Below are 21402 nucleotides of genomic sequence, written 5' to 3'. Positions count from 1 at the left end.
CAACAAATTTAAACTAATCAGAAATGTTTGCATTTCCTGTGTGTGTGTGTGTGTGTGTGTGTGTGTGTGTGTGTTTGTGTGTATGTGATCAGGTGGTGGAGACCAGCAGGACAGCTTCCTCCTACGCTCTGAGGCCTCCTCCTCCTCCTCTGTATGAACAATAACTCAACTGTATATTTCACCGTTCAGCTTCAGCAACACACAGTAGAAAGTGTCTCAACACAAGGTCCTCTTACTAGCTTTTTCCAGAGATTTCAACTTTCTTGTTCAGGTGTGATGTGATGACACCTGAGCTATCTCCATGACAACTGAGCAAACTCAAATCCCCTGATGAAGACTGTGTGATGTGGTTTAAAGTCCCAGAAAAAGCTAGAAAGTGGACCTTGAGTAAAGATTGTTTTTACAAGCTATTTCCAAAGTCAACAATGAACTGTCATGCTCAAAGTCAAAGTAGTTGTTAAGTTTCATAGAGTTGAAGCTGACTCTACGCTAACTGGACCTAGAAGCTAACTGGACCTAGAAAGTAACTCTAAGCTAATTGGTCCTAGAAAGTAACTCCAAACTAACTGGACCTAGAAGCTAACTCTAACCTAACTGGACCTAGAAGCTAACTCTACGCTAACAAGACCTAGAAAGTAACTCTAAGCTAACTGGACATAGAAGCTAACTCTACGCTAACTGGACCTAGAAAGTAACTCCAAGCTAACTCCAAGCTAACTGGACCTAGAAAGTAACTCCAAGCTAACTGGACCTAGAAAGTAACTCTAAGCTAATTGGTCCTAGAAAGTAACTCTAAGCTAACTGGACCTAGAAGCTAACTCTACGCTAACTGGACATAGACACAAACTCTAAGCTAACTGGACCTAGAAGCTAACTCTAAAGCAGGGGGAAACTGTTAGCTCCATCAGAAGAGACAATATCCACCGTCCAACAGCACCAAGTCTGATTTACACGTTGTATGTTGTATATTGAACAGGTGTATAAATAGAAATGTAAAAAGGAAACATTGTGGTTCTAGCAGCAGTTAAAGTTGTTGACTTCTCTTTTTTATTTCTCTCTCAGAAAACCGAAACCTCCTGCTGCATCACAGCCTCTGGTGCCTCAAAGACCCGCCCCCGCTCCACCTGTTTAACCAATCAGGGGGCCCTGCCCACCACACCTGGATGACACGCCTCCTCCTTCTTTTTCCTCTTCAACTTCAGTCCCCACCCACTCAGTGCTGGTTACCTAGCAACAGCCAGGAAACGATTGTGGAGCCAAAATGGAAGGGGCTGGACTATGAACTGGACCGCTCCACTAGGAAACTGGACCCAGTCAGACTGGACTGGGAATTTACCAGAACAAACAGGAACACACCGGGACTGAACTGAAGCAGCTACTGTTCTCTACAGTCTTTCTTTCTTTCAAGTGCAGTCTGGAGACAAAACTGAGCTCCATCAGGTGACACATTGTCTGCTCTGTCACCAAACCAGCCAATGATATCTCCAGAACAGTTACGTGTGACATCAACAAGCCATATACCAGATAAACTTGTCATTACCCAACCAAAAATGTATTCATCACCATCAACATTTTGTGTCCCTGCTTCAAAAAGCTGTTTTAATTCACTCAACCCACGTTACTTATAATTTCATGTTAGTTATTTAGCATCCTGGCTGGCTAACTAACGTTTGCTAGCTAACAGACATTACAAGGTCATAGCTAATGCTAGTTAGCTGCAGTGTACTACTGCTAGCATTACAAAATATCCACTATATAGTTAGCTAGCCAGTTTGTTAACTAATGTTAATGATAGCTGAGTTAAATACGTGTATGAGCTAATGCTAATTGGCCTTACCAGTTAAAACAGTTGACCTTGTCACTGCTAAGTTACTACCCAATCGAATAATTATTAATCATCATCAACATTTTGTACTCTAAAAAGAAGTGGTTACAATTCCCTGAGGTTTGTTACTAATAAGCCATTTAGAACTGGCTAGCTAAGTAACTTTTGCTAGCTAACAACTCTAGCAGGCTTACAAGGTTATGACTAATTGCTACTTAGCACCAGTGTGTCCCACATTTCATACTACTGCTAGCATTATAAAATATTCACTATTTATTTAGCTAGCCAGTTTGGTAACTAATGTTTAATAGCTACCAGGGCTAGCAAGCTTACATGTTGATGAGCTAATGCTACTAGACTTGTCACCAGTAAAATTGTGTCGCTTCCCAGTCACTCCCCAATCAAACATTTATTTATTCTTATCGATATCAACCTCTAATGTATTGATTTAATTCAGCCCTGACCTCTGTTACCTCTGTTAATAATAATAGGAATGACAGCTATAGGAATAATAATGTCAGTATTAGTAACAGAGCCAATAACAACAGCTGTAGCAGCAGTTGTCGAGCAGGAACACGGGGGCAGCAGGTGGCCCACAACCACAGATCCAGACTCTGCAGGAACACGGGGGCAGCAGGTGGCCCACAACCACCGATCCAGACTCTGCAGCTCTGGAGGCAGAAATACCTGCTGAAAGCGACAGAAGGAGAGAGGAGAGAGACGAGAAAAAAGTATAAAGTATTTACTATATAGTTAGCCAGCCAGTTTGCTAACAAATGTTTGCTAGCTAAGAGCAAATTTTAAAGGTCATGTTATCTACAGTGTGTCCCAGATGTCGTCCATCATGCTAGTCCAGTACTATAAAGTATTAACTATATATTACTATTACTATCACTATTTTGGCAGTTAATCTACAAGAAATTAATGTAATTTTTGTGACATAAAGGTCAGTTGATCATTCATTAAGTCCCACACCTCTTAGTGGCTGCCATGTTACCACGTACAGTTTACAGTTTAAACAATGAAAGCAGCTTCTCTTTTTTAACTGTTGACCATCGATTTTGCTTCAGCTGTCTAGCAACCAGCTAGCTAGCTAATTAATATTAACTCCACGGCTGAGTCCGAAATTACTCCCTATTTACTGCACTGTGCACTATGTTTAAAAGTAGTGTCCATCGCATGTACATTACTGTGTGCTAACAGTCCCACAATGCATTGTGCTGCATTTTATAGATGAGAAAAGTACTGTTGTGCGATTCTACTCCGGCAGTGTTGACGCAAAATGATGATGATCAGTAAATGTCCGAAATCTGAATTTACTGCTCACTATTGAGTAAACTATCATGTATAAAAACTGTTATATAGGGAGCAGCGAATGAGTGAACGGGGAAGGGGTTTCTGACGCACGTCTCTGGCTGAATTTTAATGTTTCCAATTTATCGGTTGAAACTGAGAACCCCGCAAAAGGGGTTTTAAATATTGTGGCTAATATGGCTAAATGCATGATATCATGCTAACTCTGGAGAGGTTTAGCTAACGATCAATTACATGTACTGAGAAGTGCTTCACTCTGATTGGCTGGTTTGAAGACACAGAGGTCACTGGAGGCGGGGCTTGCACTTGTTTCTTACTTGTCTTTCCTTCTGTCTCCGAATGAAAGCACTGGTGCCGTCTGATTGCACTTCCCCTCTGCTCAGCACTGTCATAGGAATGTAACGCACCCCTGCTGCTGTGTGCGGGTGCGCTTGGTCTCCGCCGCCCGGTGCTCTCTCTCCAGAATTGTAAAATCACAGTATGCAACACCGTGTGAGCGCAGAGCTCCTCCGGGTTTTAGTTCCCCTCCTCTGGATCTGCGTGGTACGTCGATGTTTGTGACTGTGCTGGCTGTCGTTTCTGCAGGGAAGGTCCGATCGCCTCATCTTTCCCCCGAAACACTTCAACACTGTTAAATCTGTGATGTTCAGTGTCTCCGAGTCCGAGCAGTCGTGTAAAACAGTCCCTCTGCTTCTTTGGAGGTTGTTAAGAAGCCTTCTGGGAAATGTAGGCAATCACTAAAAGTAGGGCCACTTTTTCCTGTTTGGGCATTTTAGTGTGGACAAAGATTTTAAAAAAAAAAAAAAGGCCTGAAAACGCCAGCGTGGACGAGGGTTGTTTTCAGCATTTTCAAATTCAGCCGGCTCAGTGTGGACAAGTGCTGAGGGAAGGTTAGCTCAACAGAAATGTAAATTACAACATACTGAACATCACAGATTGAAGATATGGAACAAGTGTTGAAGTGTCCAAAGGTGGAAATTATCCGTTAAGTTCTCAGCTCACCACTGGAACGCCTGCTTTAAGTCCTGAAAGCGTCCAGACTTCCTGTCGTCTTTCACTCCAGCGTCACCTGAATGTGAGAAACTAAACGAAACATAATCAGGCTCTGGAGAGCGAGTCTGATTTAAATACATTCAGGACGTTTTAGTTTCTCTTTTGTTGTGTGAACGCTCGCGCTGGCCAGCATAAAAGTCACTCGACACCGGAGGGGGGGGGGTCCCTGCCCCTCCCCCAGGCTCACAGGTTTCATTCAAACCAGGGATTTTTACATCACCAGTAAATCAAATGTTTCTGTTTCTGTCTGACTGGCTTCATCTGCTGTTAACTGACTGTTAGCACCGTTAGCCAGTTAGCTGCACGCTGCAGTTAATGAACCTGGATGCACTGTGTGAGGCGAACATCGTGTTAATATTTTTATCTGCTTCGGTATATTTTTAATTTGCTGTCTTTAGTGTTTTTTGCTGTGAACACGAGGAATCGACTGAGGATTAAAATAGGTAACTCATAGGGCTAATTTTGTGCCATTTGATCGTTTTAATGCCAAAAAAACTGAAGAGTAATCAGTGTTTCTACGCAGATGTCTTGAGAGCAAAGCGTTCAGACGGAGGTTATTTAGAGACGTGAGCGCAGCCGGAGCTCACAGGAGCATCAAATTACAGTCACTAAACTTCTGCTGCTGCTGACTTTAAAGGGTGAATAACTCGGGTGATATTCCACAGTTTTCTTAAAATCAACAAACCTCACGTTCAGACTCAAACAGCAGTGAACGTCTCTGCTAACAGGTGTGTGTGTGTGTGTGAATCACAGCCGCCATCGTCGTCCAGAAACTATTAAAACACATCAGCGAGCCGCTCTGCTGCACTGGCTGACATGTTCCTTCATCACCACGAACACACACACTGTAGTTTATTCTGACTCAGCCCCACACACACCGTCCTGCTGCCCCAAACACTCACTACAGCACCACATGTGGATTCATCCGCCGCTGGAAATAGTCCCCAACAGACGCTCTGTTTCCTCCTGTCTCAAGAATAAATTGATAAACCTGCAGTATTCCCAGTTCACTGCAGGTTTCTCGAAGTGAGAGACGAACTACTAGTGTTGATGGTTTGAGTGTGAACATGAGATTTGTTTAAAAAAAACATATAAACTAACGCCAGGCCGATCCTTTAAACGGTAGATTCTGCTCCAAATGTGTCATCGGTATCCAGCCAGCTGAATGGATATGGATGGCGGTTTGTATGATGACAGAACTGACCGCGGGAATCCGCACGTGGACTGACGGGTAAACCTGCTCCGAAGAAAAATGTCTCTGAGATTCCTCCTTACCTAAGGGGCCGCAGGCTTACAGTAATACTTCAAGCCTGCTGGTTACTAACTTAAGTAACGTCTTAAAAAGTGTGTAGGCAGCCTGAGAGGTAAAACTCAGGGCAGGAAAGTCTGAACGTGAGCGCAGTTATATTTATGCTAAACCTGTGTATACCGTATGTGTGAGCTGGACCACAGCAGGTAAAGTGGGACGGCGTGATTGGTCGACAGGTGTTGCCCGATCTCCCTGTAAACACTGATATCACCGTGGCAACGCAGAGAATCTCGTCACCTTTTTCTATCACGATGATTGATTTTATATAGGAATTTGTTTTCTCTATTTTGCAAGTGTAAACCTGTTATCTGTGGTAATGCAAACACTTTCAGCTGAGTTTTTGTTTCATTATTAAATATTGCTGTGTCACGTGGAAACCTTGTAAGGCTGATTGATTATTGTGTTGCTGATGAAAATCTGTCGACTGGAGAAAACGAGGATGCTCCACTCTGGACATTTAGTTCCTGTCGTGTTGTACATGCACAGGTTCAGGTCTCTGATGTATCCAGTAGCATTGGATACACATGTTGTGTGTCAGCTGATGTATGAATACACTCAGGTACAGTACGCAGAATTATAGATGTATACAGGGTGTGTATCTCGGGGTACAGGATGTATTTCTGAAGGGTTAAACCTGCAGTGAGATCTCTCTGAGATCCATGTTTATTATCAGTCAGACATCAGCAGTCAGCTGCTGCTTCACTCTCACGTTCACACTGAAAAATGTGATGCTGCTTGTTTCTGATAAAGTTAGTTTTAGGACAAACAAGGAACTTGAAAATGATAAAGTAAAAATCAGCTCCATCTTTATAAGCTACAACATTAAAATGCTGCTTATGGGTTAATGCATCAGTAATAATAATCAAATTACATAATATATAATATTATAACTGAGTGGGAACTTTCTACATAATAAATACTTTTGATATTTACATTTATATTCTTTGCTTTTACTTAAGTAAACATTTTGAATGCAGGAATTTTACTTATAATGGAGTATTTTTATAGTTGGTATCACTACTTTTACATAAGTAAGGCTCTGAATACTTATTCCACCACTGGTGGTACAACAGCAATAGCTGTAATCTCTATAATTTCTTTATCTGTACTCTGTAAATCTGTATGATTTATAAAGTATGAAAGTATTTTGTTTAATTTTTGTTAATCTTTTCGCAGTATAATAAGATTTCTTTCTATTTTAATTCAGTTTTTTTTAAATAAATGTTTTTAAGCTTAATATAAAACAAAGTAAAGTCATACTATTTATATTAACAAGGCATTATATTAAAAAGTTATTACATTAATATATTGGGATAAGTATTTTTTACTTTGTTTCTATTTTTAATAATTTTGCACTTATTTATTTTTCCCCATATTGTGTATTTAACCATTATATGAAATATAGTTTATTTTTAAATATCATATAAAATATTCAGTACACCCTAAATTGAATTATATTTATTATTTATTTTTGTTAATTTAATTTGAGATGAAAAAGAAAATAATCGTGCGTCGTGACGTCATCGTGCGTCGCGACGTCGGTGCCGCGCACGTCATTTCCACGCAGGCCTCGCTTCCATGCTCCGCGCCCCGAGCTGTCATCATTTCACCGGGAGAGGCGAAGGGCATCGGGGATACCGGCAGAGAGGGGAGCCGCTGAAACTCGCTTCTTGAGGTCAGTAACCGGGACTTAACGACTTTCACGATGTCTGAGTGTCTACAGGGAGGATATCTGACCTGCTCTCTCACACAGAGACACGTCCTGGTTTCAGTTTAGAGAAAAATAAAATCCGTCTTGAGGAATTTGAGAAAGACAAAACCCTGTTAGCCGCGTGCTAGCTAACACACAGTCCGTTCAGGGAAACCAGCGTGCTAGGGCATCTGTCAAAATACTCGCTGAAACTGTCGGTGTTGGTGAAAATGATGGCTCACTTAATAGAAGAAGAAAAATGCCGATATTAACCTTTGAGTTAGCTTCCTAACACCCGTTTAAGTTAACTCAATTAGCACCCATTTAGCCGCTAGCCAAACGTGCTAATGCCAACGAACAGAGTCGAAAGTAGAAGCTAACCGGCTAATTACGTAACCTAACACGTTAGCTCGCAAGCTAATCAGTAGCAACCAGCAGTCTTTAGCCTCCAGGCTGTAGGTTTTGTCAGTTTCACGTAAAACATTCAGAGGAGATCATTTTACAATATTTTGGTAAAGCAGACGGCAATTTTCGGGAACTCATGACTTGTGAAAGGACAACGTGACCGACAGTTGGCGCAGCCAATGGTAAAGCTTCGGAGTCCCATCGCAGGGCGGGATTTCTCTCAGTCAGCCAATCAAGAGGCCTGGTGGGCAGGTGGTGGGCGCGTCCAGGCCGGGGGCGAGGGAAGGAGAATGGAGGCAGGCAGGGAGTGGAGACCCAGCAAGGTCAAAACAGACGGAGCAGCTCCAGCTGGGGGACCACACGAGGACAGAGCACAGGCCTGTCACACCGGAAATAACCAAAGTTACATTTTTGTTGTTGGGATTCAAATCTTCTGAAGGTTTTTCTGAACCTGCCTCTGACTGATTTTCACGCTGCAGTGGTTGTGGGCTACAGACCTGGAGCTAAAGCTGGCAGCGCAGTCAGGAGTCCCCTTTGGCAGGTTCCCACACTGAAGGAAACACTAGTAACCCTCTCTGTGACCTCACCTGTGTGTTTGCCTGATTGACAGGTGTCTCAACATATCACACAAGGTAACAAGGTGCGTGCTTGTCCCACTCTGCTCCACCTGGGCTCTGCAGCCTTTGCCCAAATCCACAAATCCATGATTGTTGGGACAAAGAAGGTTATAAGTGGTAAACAGGTTTCCAGTAGGACTGCGTGTTGTTTGAACATTTTTGATATTGGTGCCAAGGTTTTAGTACCAATGCCAAATCAATACTTTTATTTATTTATTTATATATATATATATATATATATACACACACACACACACCTTGGTTTGGGGAATATAAACTTTTTTATTTATTATTTAATAAAATATTCCACATGGCTCAGTGCACCAGTGTATTTATTTAAACACACACTGTTTATTTGTCTGACTGTGTGGAAATCAGATGTTTTCGTCTTACAGATGAACGAAGGCATTAAATCGTGAGTCTTGCAGGTAAATGAGAGGCTCTGCAGGTGAGCTGCTCTGTAACCGGGCGGGGGCTGAATAATATTTCTCACAATCCTAGGTAAGGCGTATTGAAGAATCGTCAGTAAGGATTATCTAGATAGAAGAAAAAGCATAAACCACAAGCACGTGACACATTAAAATGCAGAAGCCGCCCCCCTGCACACTGGAGGAAAGCTTTGGGGAAGGGGGAGCCATCATGTGCATGCTGATGAGTCTTTAAAGGCGAGTACGTCTTCACGAGCCTTAATTTAACAATTTGTCACTGTGTCTCTTCACTCGATGCATCCTGCATTACTTTCCTTCAGTTTGCACGTTAACGCCCCTCTGCCCTTTCCTTCTGTAACATTTGACACCTTTTTTAGCCTTTTGTCGCAGGGCGTTCACGCTGTAAACTCCTCTGGTGTCAACACTTGTTTCTGTGCATTAATGAAGTGAAGACCTACGGCTCGAGATGACGGCACATTTGTCTCTTCAGCTAAAACATTTTGAACTGGAGTTTGTTTACAGTCGTCGCATCCAGTTTCCTGTTCAGGGTTGTGGTGTTTTTTAAACGTGAACACACAAACTCTCGTTCTCTCTCCCTCTCTAACAGTGTCTCTCTCCCTCCCTCCCTCTCTCAGTGGGCAAACGGACCAGTGGACAGTGGACGCTTCATTCACCCCTTCGTGTTCTGGGACTGAACCCTGGTGGAGTTTTTATCCCGTCGTCGTTCTGAGGTTGAGGACGTCTGACCCGTCGGACTGACCACCACCACTGTGTGTGTGTGTGACACTTTTAAGGACTGCTGATGCATCGTTTAAGGACTTGTGCGGCGCGGTTGCGTCCGCTCACCGCCTCGCAGGCGGCTCAGACTGTCGGCCAGCAGCGGCCAATCACAGTCGCCTCCACGGGTGGCACAAGGACGTTTCAGCCAATCAGGTGCTACTCGGCACCTGTGGCCTCTGAGCCGTTCCTGAACGGGACGAGCTCCAACTACGTGGAGGAGATGTACTACGCCTGGCTGGAGAACCCCAAGAGTGTTCACAAGGTAAGGAGCAGTGGAGCCCCCTGCTGGTCTACAGGAGATCTTTACAGGTCACTAAAACATAAAGCCACCTCCAAAAATAAACGTAAAACATTAAGTATGATAATCAAACGTTAGCTAATAGTATTGTTATTCACCCTGGATTAGATAGATGCCAGAACTCAGGATTCCCAACAACCTTCTTGGAAAAATTGTCATCCCTTTTTTTTTTATTATTTTTTTTTTTTTTTTATTAATAAAACATTTTATATCGTATTCAACTTAACTAAGTCAGGTGATGCAAACATGCACAAGAGACAACATGTAATACAAACACACAAGAAAGCAAAAGCAGTGTAATAAATGTACACATTGTATTGTTGTGAGGGTCAGCATGGTGTAAATTATGTCATCTGCCCAAGTCTGTGAGGGTCGATGTAAAACGTGTGACTGCGGGGGACCGCACACACCGACTACACATGTGTGAATGCACAGACGGGCCGGTCTGTCTGTTTTTAAAATACATCAGGACCTTTTTAATTGTATGAAAATACCTCTCTAGCTCCTTTTTCAATACATGAAAGCGAGGCCTAGAGCAGTGCATTTATTTATAACGGGGGAGACATTTCCTCACAGCACGCTGTCCAGCGCGCACGTTTTCCCCGTGCACAGCAGTCAGAAATAATCAGAGCAGTGATGAAAAGATTTGTCAAAGAAAAACGCTGATACGCGTCCGTCCTCAGACTGATGACGACGAAGTAAAATTAGACTAAGGTGAAAACTACTCGCTAGCTATCCCACACCTGAACGCCTCATCGGCAGGTAAAACTGTCAATGCGGCAAGTGTGCCAAATGTGTTGAAGATGCATTGTGAGACAAAACACTGTTTAGCCTGCAAAGATATTGAGTGAATAAGAGAAACTTAATTACATTTGCTTTCATCCTGCTTCTCAGAATCAAAGATGACAAAGAAATCATCTTTAAAGGAAAAACATCAAGAAGTGCCTGCGTGAAGGTGACATACTGTACGGCTGGTGGGAGGTAGCGCCCCCTAAGGGACTGAATGAAGCTGATGGTGTTTATGTGATCTACCTACAGGGACTCCCACACATTTTAACTGAGTTGTAAAGGACAACCGGGCTAATTATAGCTGCTTGAAGCTCAGTCACATGACGGAGCTGTTTTACTGTCCAAACTGAAGACAGAGTCTGCAGCAAAGAGTTGCTTCTTAAAACACAAACCCCCAATATTCACCTTAAACCAGGTGTTAGTTATCAGGGATGGGATTCATTTTTCAACCTGAAAACATATCCCACGTGAATCATGCAGATCTGTAAAATAATATTTTGTGGGGGGGGGGGTACAAAAACAGTGACAAAGTGGGTCACTATATTAAAATTCAAACTGAGTAACTCCCTGCTACCATTTGGAAGTTTTAAGTATATTTTACATTGCACCCTGAGTAAAATGGAGAGGATTTAAGGTCATCTATAGGCTGAAGTGCCTAGTGATTAGTTCCTACAGGAATAATTATGAATTAATTTAATTGTCTTAATCAAACTCTATGTATTTGTGCTCACTGTAGAAGAAAACCACCGTTTCCAGTGTCCTAAAGGTACAGGAGGAGTTCTCTCTGTCATCCTTTGATAACTGATATTTCTGTTAAAGGCCCAAAACTGATACCTTCATACATCAAGTTGTTTGCATCGAGTTTCTGAAAAAGTATCTTAATTGAATTTAACAAAATCAAAGATCTGAATGATCCTCACCTTCACTATGTTCAGAGAAAATACTCAGACTGGCAGCTGGAGTTTGGTCCAGAGATTAACAACACCTGCAGAGTTTAATTAGTAATAATAGATTATCATCATTATTCATCTGGACTATTAGGTGTGAACAATCCATTTAATGTTTTGCATATTGTGCATCTATAATCATTAAATTCTTCTGTTTTCTGCCACAGATTTCAGTAAAAATTAAGTGTTTAATATTTCTGATCTTTAAGTCTACGCGCCCTTATAGACACATACTGTGCGTCATAGTAATAACATTGTTTAATCCTGGAAATTGGGGGATTGTACTTTTAACATGGTGTCTAACCTGTAAGAATCTAAAAAATGAGAATTTGCCATATATTTTATTTTTTTTTTATAAAGTTGATCGAGGGCAGCAAATGAGTCACCTAAAAAGCATTTTAAGCCTTTTCTATGCCATCACTGCGTTCTGGGTTGAGAGTGGAAATAGATGAGGATTGCCTTGATTTAGTTTATACGCCCGATAAGGGATAGAGGGACAGGCGACCATTTGGTCAACTCTTGTTTATTTTAATGAAGTCACTTGCTGAAATTTTGTTTGAAGATATGTTTGAAATCTTTAGTTAGAGAGATGTGTAAAACTGCTGGTCATAATTCTTAGTGGGATGCCAGTGTATTGGAATTTCGATGGGTCCACATTAATTGTGAATAGTTCGCTCTTGTGCAGATTCAATTTATACCCAGAAAACTCCCGAAGTGATCTACTAGGTTAATAACTGCCGATAAAGAAGTGGTTGTATTTGATACATACAGGAGAAGGTCATCTGCATACAGCAATACTTTATGTTGCATCACAGATAGGACACACATCTTTTAAGGAAAAAACAAACAAACAATCTTTAAATATAAGGTAATCATAAGGTCCCCCTGCATTAATTAAAGATTAATAAATAAATAAATAATAGAAACATTGTGAGTCTGTTCTTAATTACATGATAATTCTTGTATTTTTTTAAATCAGGCTCTATTTTTCACTAATCTACCATGATGTCAAATGGTACCGACGAAAAATTCATCAATTTGCATCAGTGTCTATATATATATATATATTTACCCCTTACTTAGGAAATACAGGAATGATCCTTTTAACAAAAATAAAAGTCCAACTTTTCCAGCTTTTCAAGTCACTCGTGAGGATATTCAGGATTATCCCGATAATGGAAATTAACCCTGATCAACTTATCTTAAGTGTTTATTATCCTGATTCGCATTCAAATCTTATATCATTCCATCCCTACGTGAAACAGTCGAAATATCAGGAAGTAAGTCAACCTCGAGTTTCGATTATATTAAACATAGTTAGACTTGATGCTGGAACAAGTTAGAACAGAGTAAGTCAAAGTCAGTTGTTCTCATAATGTTTAAAGACAGGAAAGAATTGTCCTTTTTTATATGTTTTAATCACCAGCTTGAGATAAAAGTCAGAACATTGTCAGTATGTTGACTCATTTTCTCGGGTTTGGATGATGAAGGTACCTCTGGATCTTATTAAATAATCCTGAGATGTAAAAACTCCTCTTCAAGATTCAGTGGTTCCACATCCAGGGTTTATCTTGATCAGCGTCTCAGTTGTCCTGATTGGTTTTTAGTTAGGACGGCTGTCTTTAGTTTTGGCCAAGATGTGAACAAATCAACAGTGTTGTCAAGCTCATAAGATCATGTGTGATTTCTGATGTTGGGGTCAAAAATTAAGGACCGGGGTTCTTTAGCATCCATATATTTTTCTTGTTTAAAGAGCAGCTTTACTTTGCTGCTGTAGATGCTGAACTGCATTTCATTGTACTGGTACTTACTGTGTACAATGACAATGAACCCTTTAAACTTAACACTCAGTTTTAGCTTGAACACGCCCCCTTCACAAAGTCATTTAGGCATTCAAACAGACTGTTTTGTTTACATTGTTGTCTACAAGGCACACTTGATTACTTGACAGTTTTACAATAGTCTATTTAAAGAATATAATTTGCGTGAGTGAGTTTTCCCCAGTAAACATGAACGCAGCAGTTTAGAGCTGCAATGGAGTCAAACAGGTTTAATATGTGTTTCAGTTTGTACACTGGAGCTGCTGGAAAAGCCTTCATTTGGATTATGTGTTGGCTTAAAATGGTTTAGAGGCCTAATACAATACAACTGGTACAAACCCAATAGCCTAATACAACAACATTTGCTGTTGGTTTAAAAAAAAAAAACAGACAAAATGTGAAACATAAAGCAGAACTTTTACCAAAAGATAAAAGTTTGGGGTGTTTTTTCAGTGACTGAATTAAATGAGCGGAAAGCCTGAGAGGTTTGGTTTCATTAGCAGTTCTAACACTCAGAGTTAACTTAGAAAGAATGGGGAAATACCAAAGAAATCTAAAATCGTTTTTTGAAAGTTGTTTTTAAACTCAAGCTGTTGGTTTTATGTCGTGTAGGAAGGACTGGCTTCGCTACCCAAAAATGATCGGTTTCATTATGAGCCGGCGACTACGAGCCAGACATAATGAGCAGTTTTTGTATTTCATTAACCAAAATATGTGACTCCTTATGTCTCCACTGAGAGATGGTTTCTGCATCCTGGAAAAGTTTGAGTCTCAGAGTTTTATTACTGAGTTATTGAAAGGTTCAGCGTTTGTCCTTTGGCATGTTGGAATGAAGCCTGTCTGCTGCTGTAAACAGTGTTATGGGTTGAAATGAAAGCAATCTGACTCGTCCCACAGTTTCATTTTCAATTTTAACCAGAACAAAGTGAAGGCAGTTTCCCAGCAAACTGAGGCTGGAAGAGCTGCCAACAGATATTTCTGCAAATATTACCGCTGCTGGAAGAATTACTCAGATCCTTTTTTAATAACTGGTTTTCGTGCTAATCATAGCACTGAGACAGCCCTAGGCAAGGTAGTCAATGACATCAGGATGCATCTGGATGCCAAAAACTTTGGGTGTTGGTTCTACTTTATCAGAGTGCTGCTTTCGATGCAGTTGTTGACACAATATTCTTTTTAAATAGACGGAGGAATCACATTGGACTGTCAGGAACTGTTTTTAACGGTCTTATCTGTCTGGCAGAGAGGGTTTTTTTGTTGCTATTGATGATAACATCTCCAAAATAACCTGTGGGGGGTTCCCAAGGGTCGATTTTAGGGCCACTTCTTTTTAATCTATGTATGTTACCCCTCTGTGATGTCATCAGGAGCATCTCTTTCTACTGTTATGCCGATGACGCACAACTTTATGTGGCCGTGTCTCCTGATGACACGGGACCAATCGATTCCCTTTTTTAAAATGTATTTTAGATATTAATGTATGGACGTCACAAAACTGAAGCTTTAGTCGTAGGTCAGAAAGCGACGGAGAGAGAAACTGATCGCAAAATTAAATTTTGTTGGACTTACCCCAAGTCACCAAGCAAAAAAAATCTTGGTGTGGGCTTTGACTCAGACCTGAACTTTAAAGCTCACGTGGGGTTTGTCACCAAATCGACCTTTTATCACCTTAAAAATATCACGAAAGTGCGACCTTTTCTCTGAGTGACGCAGAGAAACTAATGCACGTTTTTATATCGAGCTGGCTGGACTACTGTAATGCTCTCCTGTCTGGTCTTAAAGCTTAAAACCTCCTTCTTCGGCCTGGCTTTTGATAAAGAATTAATGTATTTATGTTGTAAAAAAATTAGTTTTTTGTTGTTGTTTTTATCCCTCTTATCGATTTTATTAGTTTATTTTGTTGCCTTTTTAAATATTTTATCCACTTTTCAGTCTAGCTTTTATCTATTTTATTATTATTATAGCTTTTAATCTGTTTCTTATTGGCATAATTTTTATCTTTGTTCTGTCTTTTAATCTATTTTATTTCACTCCGTTTCGGTCTACACTTCTGTTTTATTATCGTGTTGTCAGTCGTATGTGAAGCACTTTGAACTGCACTAACCTGCATGAAAGGTGCTATACAAATATAGTTTGATACAAGTATCCAGTATTATAATAATAAATATATTCATAGATACATATTAGTGAACAAACAATATTAAAATGATTTAAAAATAAATAAATGACCTCAAGGATTATAACTTCCCCTCCTGTGTGGAGTTTCACCGTGGGCTCAGGCAGCTCCACAGTTTGTTTTAGCGTTCGTTTTAGCGACTTTTCAGACCCTCTAAGACACTATATATCTAAAAAGTGACTAGGGACAAATTTAGCGACCTATTCAGGCCATCAGGGAAAAGTTGAGAAATATACTGTAATTGATTCCCTGCATGCTGCTCAGAGGAATTGCAGTCGTCGCTCCTCTGCCTTAATGCGATTGAATGAGATGCAAACGACCTTAAAATGACAATATCGTTTATCGCAATTATTACTGAAGCAACATGTCGTCCAATAAAAGTAGTTATCGTGACATCCGCGGTGATTCGGCGGGCATCGTTTGCTTCAAGGTTGCAGCTCAGTTTAATTTTGCTCCGTGACCCGTTGGACCATAAATCCGCCAGCTTTTTAAATCATCACCTGTGTGTCTTCAGATTGTGGCGCCACTGTGAGTTTTATATCGAGGCTCCGGTTCTTTCGTTATCCTCAAAACCTCCTCCTGAAACAATAATCAGCGGGCCGCGTGTCCTTCATATAAGTCTTCTATCTTATCGGTGGCAGCCTTTTTACGAGCTGATGATGAGAGCGGTGCAAAGTCTGCAGTCGGACGAGGTTGTTCAGGTGACGTTGCTCCGCTGCCTCACTTGGGTTTGCAGCAGCAGCTGAGTCCTCAGATTTGTTGTGGTTGTTACACAGCTGCTTTATAAAGTCACAACTGTCCGGTCTTTGTGGGTAATTTTACCATCTGCGGTGTAGAACCCAAAATACTTCCACACTCTGATAATCTGATCAGCACGCCGTCGCTCGCTAGTGTCCTCCTCCATTTTGATTTGATATCTCAGTTTACTGTTAGGTCAACAGGGCTGCAATAGGTATAGTGAATTTTAATAGCGCCCTCTGCTGGACCACAAGGCAAACTACTTCAAGCGCTTACAAACTTTAAAGTTTGAACTCGAACAAGTCGTTACACTTAAAATGTTAAAATTTTTCCCACGTTCAAACGAAAGTGCAAGTGAAAGGCGACAGCCCTGTTGGAGATATGTTTGCTTATAGAACTGGGTGAAACCAGATTAAATCATCAAAATAAACCAATCTGTCTTTAGACAGATGGACGTGTGGAAAAACACTCATTTAAACCAGAACTTCTTCCTGGTTCCACTTGCAGTATTGACCTGCTACGTGTACTGAAGTTTTGTGGTATTTAGACATAAATGTTGTCATGATCTTCCCAGATTGATTCTGGATTTACATGATGCTATAGCTTCCAGAAAGGCATATTGTACTGAACTGCTGCAAGGGAGTTTGGAAATGTCTTTGGGGTGAGAGCTGAGTTCATACTGGTTTTGAGATGTTTTGAACAAGTCTGCGGTGGTTCAGCTCATTCTGGACTCATGAGTCACAGAGCGGAAACCTGACGCTGCAACAGGCTGCAGGGAGATCCACTGTCTTCTTACCAGAGCATAAATACTGTTTCTGTGGGGAAGTAGGTCAGTGCTGGTCAGCTCTCAGCCAGCTAGTGAGGGTTTCCTTTCCCAGTACCGTCCCCCGGGTTAAGCCCCCTCTGGTTTTTAGGCTTTCAGAGGCCTAAAACCAGCACTCAGTTGGGCGGTGGCCCTTTAGGGAGCGGTACACTAGAGGAGAACTAGTTCACACGACGTGTTGTTCGATCATGTCTGAAGGCAAAAGTGTTTCTCAGATGGGCCCCGCTGTTATAGAGACGCCATGAATCGTACAGAAGTCGTTCATGGTGTCGACCTCAGCTGTTCACACGAAAAATGCCAGGCTGTGGAAAAGAAAGGGGGGGAAAGGTCACATCAGCCGTCGCTAATTAACGTTAATTCGGTGAGAAACCGACAGAACGAAAGCAAACTTGTCCGTTTTGTGTGTCTGAACTCGTCCAAAGATCATCTGTGAGGGAAGAAGCTCCGCTCTGAGCGTTTCCGTAGCTCCAACAGAGTGAGACGTCTCAGCTGATCTCGCGTTCTCCCAGTTAAACTTTCATATCAGATCAATGATCTAAGCCGATCATCTTCATAGTTTTGAATCGGGACCTTCAGCATCGAGTAGTCAGATTCATATTTAATCAGCATTTCATATCTTCTGCTGCTTTGTGTATAAACGTTTTTCGCTCTGCATGCGGAGCGTCGCTGGCACAAACATTTACTTGCGGTTGAATTTAATTCTATCGGATTTCATTTCCAGGTTGTAGTTTTGCAGATACTTTAATATTAAAGGCCTCTGATCGGGGCCAGAAGGACTTGATCAATTTATCTTCATCATTAATATTCTCAAAATACCTTGAAGATGGCATCGCATAGATTTGAGGCAATATTGCCCAGTAGGACACACAGGCCGCTCTTCTTCTACCATTTTAATTAAAAATCTTCTCATTTTGTCTCCTTCTTCTCTCTTACGCCCCAATCCTTCCTTCCTACAATCTCTTCCTTTTCTCACCTCTTTTTCTTTCCTCCACCTTCCTCCGCCGCCCTCGTCCTCCTCCTGTCCTCGTCCTCCTCCGCCCTCGTCCAGTCGTGGGATGTATTTTTCAGGAATGCTAACGCCGGAGCTCCTCCCGGTGCTGCCTACCAGTCTCCCCTGAGCCTGTCTGCAGCTCCTCAGCTCTCCTCTCTGGTCGGAGCTCAGCCCAACGTGGAGAAGCTGGTGGAGGATCACCTGGCCGTCCAGTCCCTCATCAGGGCCTACCAGGTACACGTACACACACACACACACACACACACTGCTCATAACGATCTGCAGGATCTAAGGTCAGAAATTCGGGGCCTCCCTGATGTCACATGTCATAAAAGGTCAGTTCACCCAAATCACACAAAAACAAGCATTTGCCACTTCCCTCTAGTGCTGTTCAGCGTGTGACACTGTGTTTAACGTTTGTCTGAGTTGGGACTCGGAGAAGGAGGAGGGTTTTTTTTTTTTTTTTTTAAATGATCTTAATCAGCTCCGTCAGCTGTGAGTCGCTGCAGCAGCTCCGTCAGCTGACCGCGTTGGTGAGCCGTCCAATCAGCCGGACTACAGTAACGACCAGTGTCTCTGCCTCTGTCTCTCCAGGCACATGGTTTTGGTTTTGATATACTGGCTAGACTTTGCAATTTGGGTGAACTGGCCTTTTTAAAGGGGGCACACCGGTGGCTCTTTGACTGCACGCCATGTAGAGCGGTGGTTCCCAGCGTGGAAGGAGTCGCAGGAAGTCTGAGGTGTCAGCTTTGTTTACGGGGCGACACGAGAACCACTGACGGTCCAGTACTGAGGTTTTAGTTTGCACAGTTTTTAAATTTGAATAAAATGTATTTAAATTTAGCCCGCTTTAACTAGAATTTGGTTATTGAAAAATCGATTCATAAGAACTGAAAAATATGTTTTATTTTCACATCCATATATCGCGACCACTGTATTATCCATGGCTGTATAACGTGATAATTAACTTACCTTTTTTCCCCCAGAGCCTCGTGTAACAAAGAGCCGACGGATACTTTGTCATTCATGAAACTGTTTTGAAATACTTATTATTTATTATTTGATGAGGTGGGATCTTTAAGTGATCGTTAAATCAAATGATGATTATTAGAAGATGAGAAACCCTGATGGCTGATGTAGTTAGTGGAGGTCTTCACTGGTCCTTACTCGAACCCCACGTTTTTAGTTTTTTAAGAAACCTGATCTGAAAGGAACCTGAGCGAATGAGACGGACAACAACAACACAGTTTCAGGTTGGATTAAACTGATTTCATCAAAAACCGACTTCTCAAAGTGCGAGAAGCAGAAGGTGTAACTGCAGAAGCGTACGTGGCGGCTCTGGGTCGACTCGGGTTAACGACACATTGATCATCTCCGTGTCGCTAACTGCTGTCGCAGCGCGGAGCGAAGCTTCAGGCTTTGAATCAGATCACGCGTCTCCACTGACGAATTAAATCTAACGAAGAAGCGAGTTTCTTGTGCTGATTAGTACCACGTTAATCCGTTTTTCGTCCTCGTCAGCCTCCTGATGCTCGAGTCTGTCAGATGTTTAACGGCAGTGACTTTCAGAAATACCTGTTTTTATATATATATTATACTCTAGTTGTAAATATAAACGCGTACGGTTACTAGTGGATTACCACAGCAGACCGATACCTCAACTCTGCTTACATCTCGTCCCCAGAAGTCTTCATACGTCACCGTGTGGCGCCATTTTTACAGAAGGTAACGTGAGTTCGGGGATGCTGTGGCGCTAGAAGCTGAGTCAGTGGCCCATCGTGACTCGGTGAATTTTAGAATAACATAGAAGAAGAAACTGTATTTAATGAGGTCAGTACCGGGGCTGCCAGATGCGTCGTCGATACAAGCCAAGCGGCAGTACCAGCACGTCAGTGTAGCGGTCAGACCCCGTCCGGAGGGTAATTAGACCCGGTCCAAAAGGCAGTTGACCCAGATAGAGAGAGAAGACCAACACAACAGGACCAACCTGGACCCGATTAGACTGGAGTCCTGGGTCAGCTCTGTAACGTGGACCTGTGAAGGCCTCCAGTAATCAGGCGTGCCCGTCAGTGCCGTTGGTGTTGTGATAACCAGGTGTGTGTGTGTGTGTGTGTTTAGGTGATGGGGCATCACAACACCCAGTTGGATCCTCTGGGAATCAGCTGTGTGAATTTTGATGATGCTCCGGTCACCGGCTTCCAGGACGTCGGTGAGAACGCCACAGCTAAACCAACAAACTGCTTCCAGCTTGTGTTAATGCTGCTCTTCCCTCCCACCCTCCCTCTCTTCTCTCCTTCCTCCCGCTGTTGTCCGACCTCTTCCTTCTTTCCTCTGTCCTTGTTTTTCTGTCAAATCCTGTTTCGATGTTGATCTTTTTGCCCTTTTTCTTTTTTCGGCGTTCCTCCTTTTTCTATATCTTTCCTTTCTTTTACTTTTTATAAATCTCCCACTCCATCCTGCTTCTCATCCACTCCTCGTCCTCCCACCTCTCTCTCTTTGGGCCATTTCGTTGAATCTTGTTTCCTCCTCGTCTTCACCCTCTCCTCCTCCATTTTGTTCCATCCTGTCCTCTTCCTCCTCACTCCTCCACCCCCCTCCTCCTCCTCCTCCTGTCCTGGGTGGGCTCTGTGCTGTTGTCACTCCCTGTAGATCCGAGGGCACCATGTGGCCCAGTTGGACCCCCTCGGCATCATGGACGCCGATCTGGACTCGTGTGTCCCCACTGACATTATCACCTCCTCCGACAAGCTGGGTGAGGAGCTAAACCCTTAGAAAACAACCAGATCGTCTTTGCCCCTGTTTTCTCCTGGTCTGCCTCGCAGTCTGGCAGTTTCTGAAATGTGCCGATAGTCAGTCCAAGTTTGTCTTCTTCCTTGCGCTGGGAATGTTTCTGTAGCCTTGTCTTGAACTGAAACCTTGTTGTACATTGGAAGAATTTCTTGAACCTTCCCGTGTGCAATAAATGTTTCTGAAACTTTGTCCTGAACTGGAAACTTCTTGAACGTTCGTGTTTTTTACGGCGAATGTTCCAGAAACTCGTACCTAAACCTGAAACTTTCTTCATCGCTCAAATCTTCCTGCAACAATGTTTCTGAAGCTTTAATCTAACTAATGTTTCGTTTATTATTTCTGAAACCTTCTTGTATACAACCAAAGTCTCAAGAACATCTAAACCTGTATTAGACACCTTCTTGTGTACTTTAAAATGAACTTTCTTGTATACATCGAATGTTTCTGAAACTCACTGGTTCTGATACTTTAAACCTGGACCCATCCTCTAATACCAATGTGAAATAGTTCCCTTAAAGGATTTTAAGCTTCCCCCAAATCGTCCTCAGAACCTGGGTCACGTTGTTTCAAAGGTTTGTGAGAGAGATTTGAATTGGATTCAGTTTGCAT

At 42.1% G+C, this 21402-nt stretch overlaps 2 protein-coding genes across 8 annotated transcripts in view; both read left to right on the top strand.

Annotated features, from left to right (window-relative positions):
• Positions 1-5878, top strand: part of adam9 (ADAM metallopeptidase domain 9) — a 59933-nt gene extending 54055 nt beyond the window's left edge. For all 3 annotated transcript variants that reach the window (XM_044197475.1, XM_044197474.1, XM_044197473.1), the window contains 2 exons: positions 93-151; positions 1063-5878. In XM_044197475.1, the coding sequence (XP_044053410.1) occupies positions 93-151; positions 1063-1167 (164 nt within the window). In that variant the 3' untranslated portion in view covers positions 1168-5878. The remainder of the gene's footprint in view (positions 1-92; positions 152-1062) is intronic.
• Positions 5879-7019: 1141 nt separating this feature from the next.
• Positions 7020-21402, top strand: part of ogdha (oxoglutarate dehydrogenase a) — a 40175-nt gene continuing 25792 nt past the window's right edge. For 2 of the 5 annotated variants that reach the window (XM_044197456.1, XM_044197453.1), the window contains exons 1-4: positions 7020-7176; positions 9277-9683; positions 18061-18237; positions 20653-20755. In XM_044197456.1, the coding sequence (XP_044053391.1) occupies positions 9444-9683; positions 18061-18237; positions 20653-20755 (520 nt within the window). In that variant the 5' untranslated portion in view covers positions 7020-7176; positions 9277-9443. Of the gene's footprint in view, positions 7177-9248; positions 9684-18060; positions 18238-20121; positions 20213-20652; positions 20756-21402 lie in introns of all 5 variants that reach the window. The other 3 variants (XM_044197457.1, XM_044197455.1, XM_044197454.1) reach the window with 2 other exon arrangements.

The sequence above is a fragment of the Siniperca chuatsi genome, linkage group LG5, assembly GCF_020085105.1.
Source record: "Siniperca chuatsi isolate FFG_IHB_CAS linkage group LG5, ASM2008510v1, whole genome shotgun sequence".
NCBI classification, from domain to species: Eukaryota; Metazoa; Chordata; class Actinopteri; order Centrarchiformes; family Sinipercidae; genus Siniperca; species Siniperca chuatsi.
This window is presented reverse-complemented; position numbering and strand designations above follow the sequence as displayed.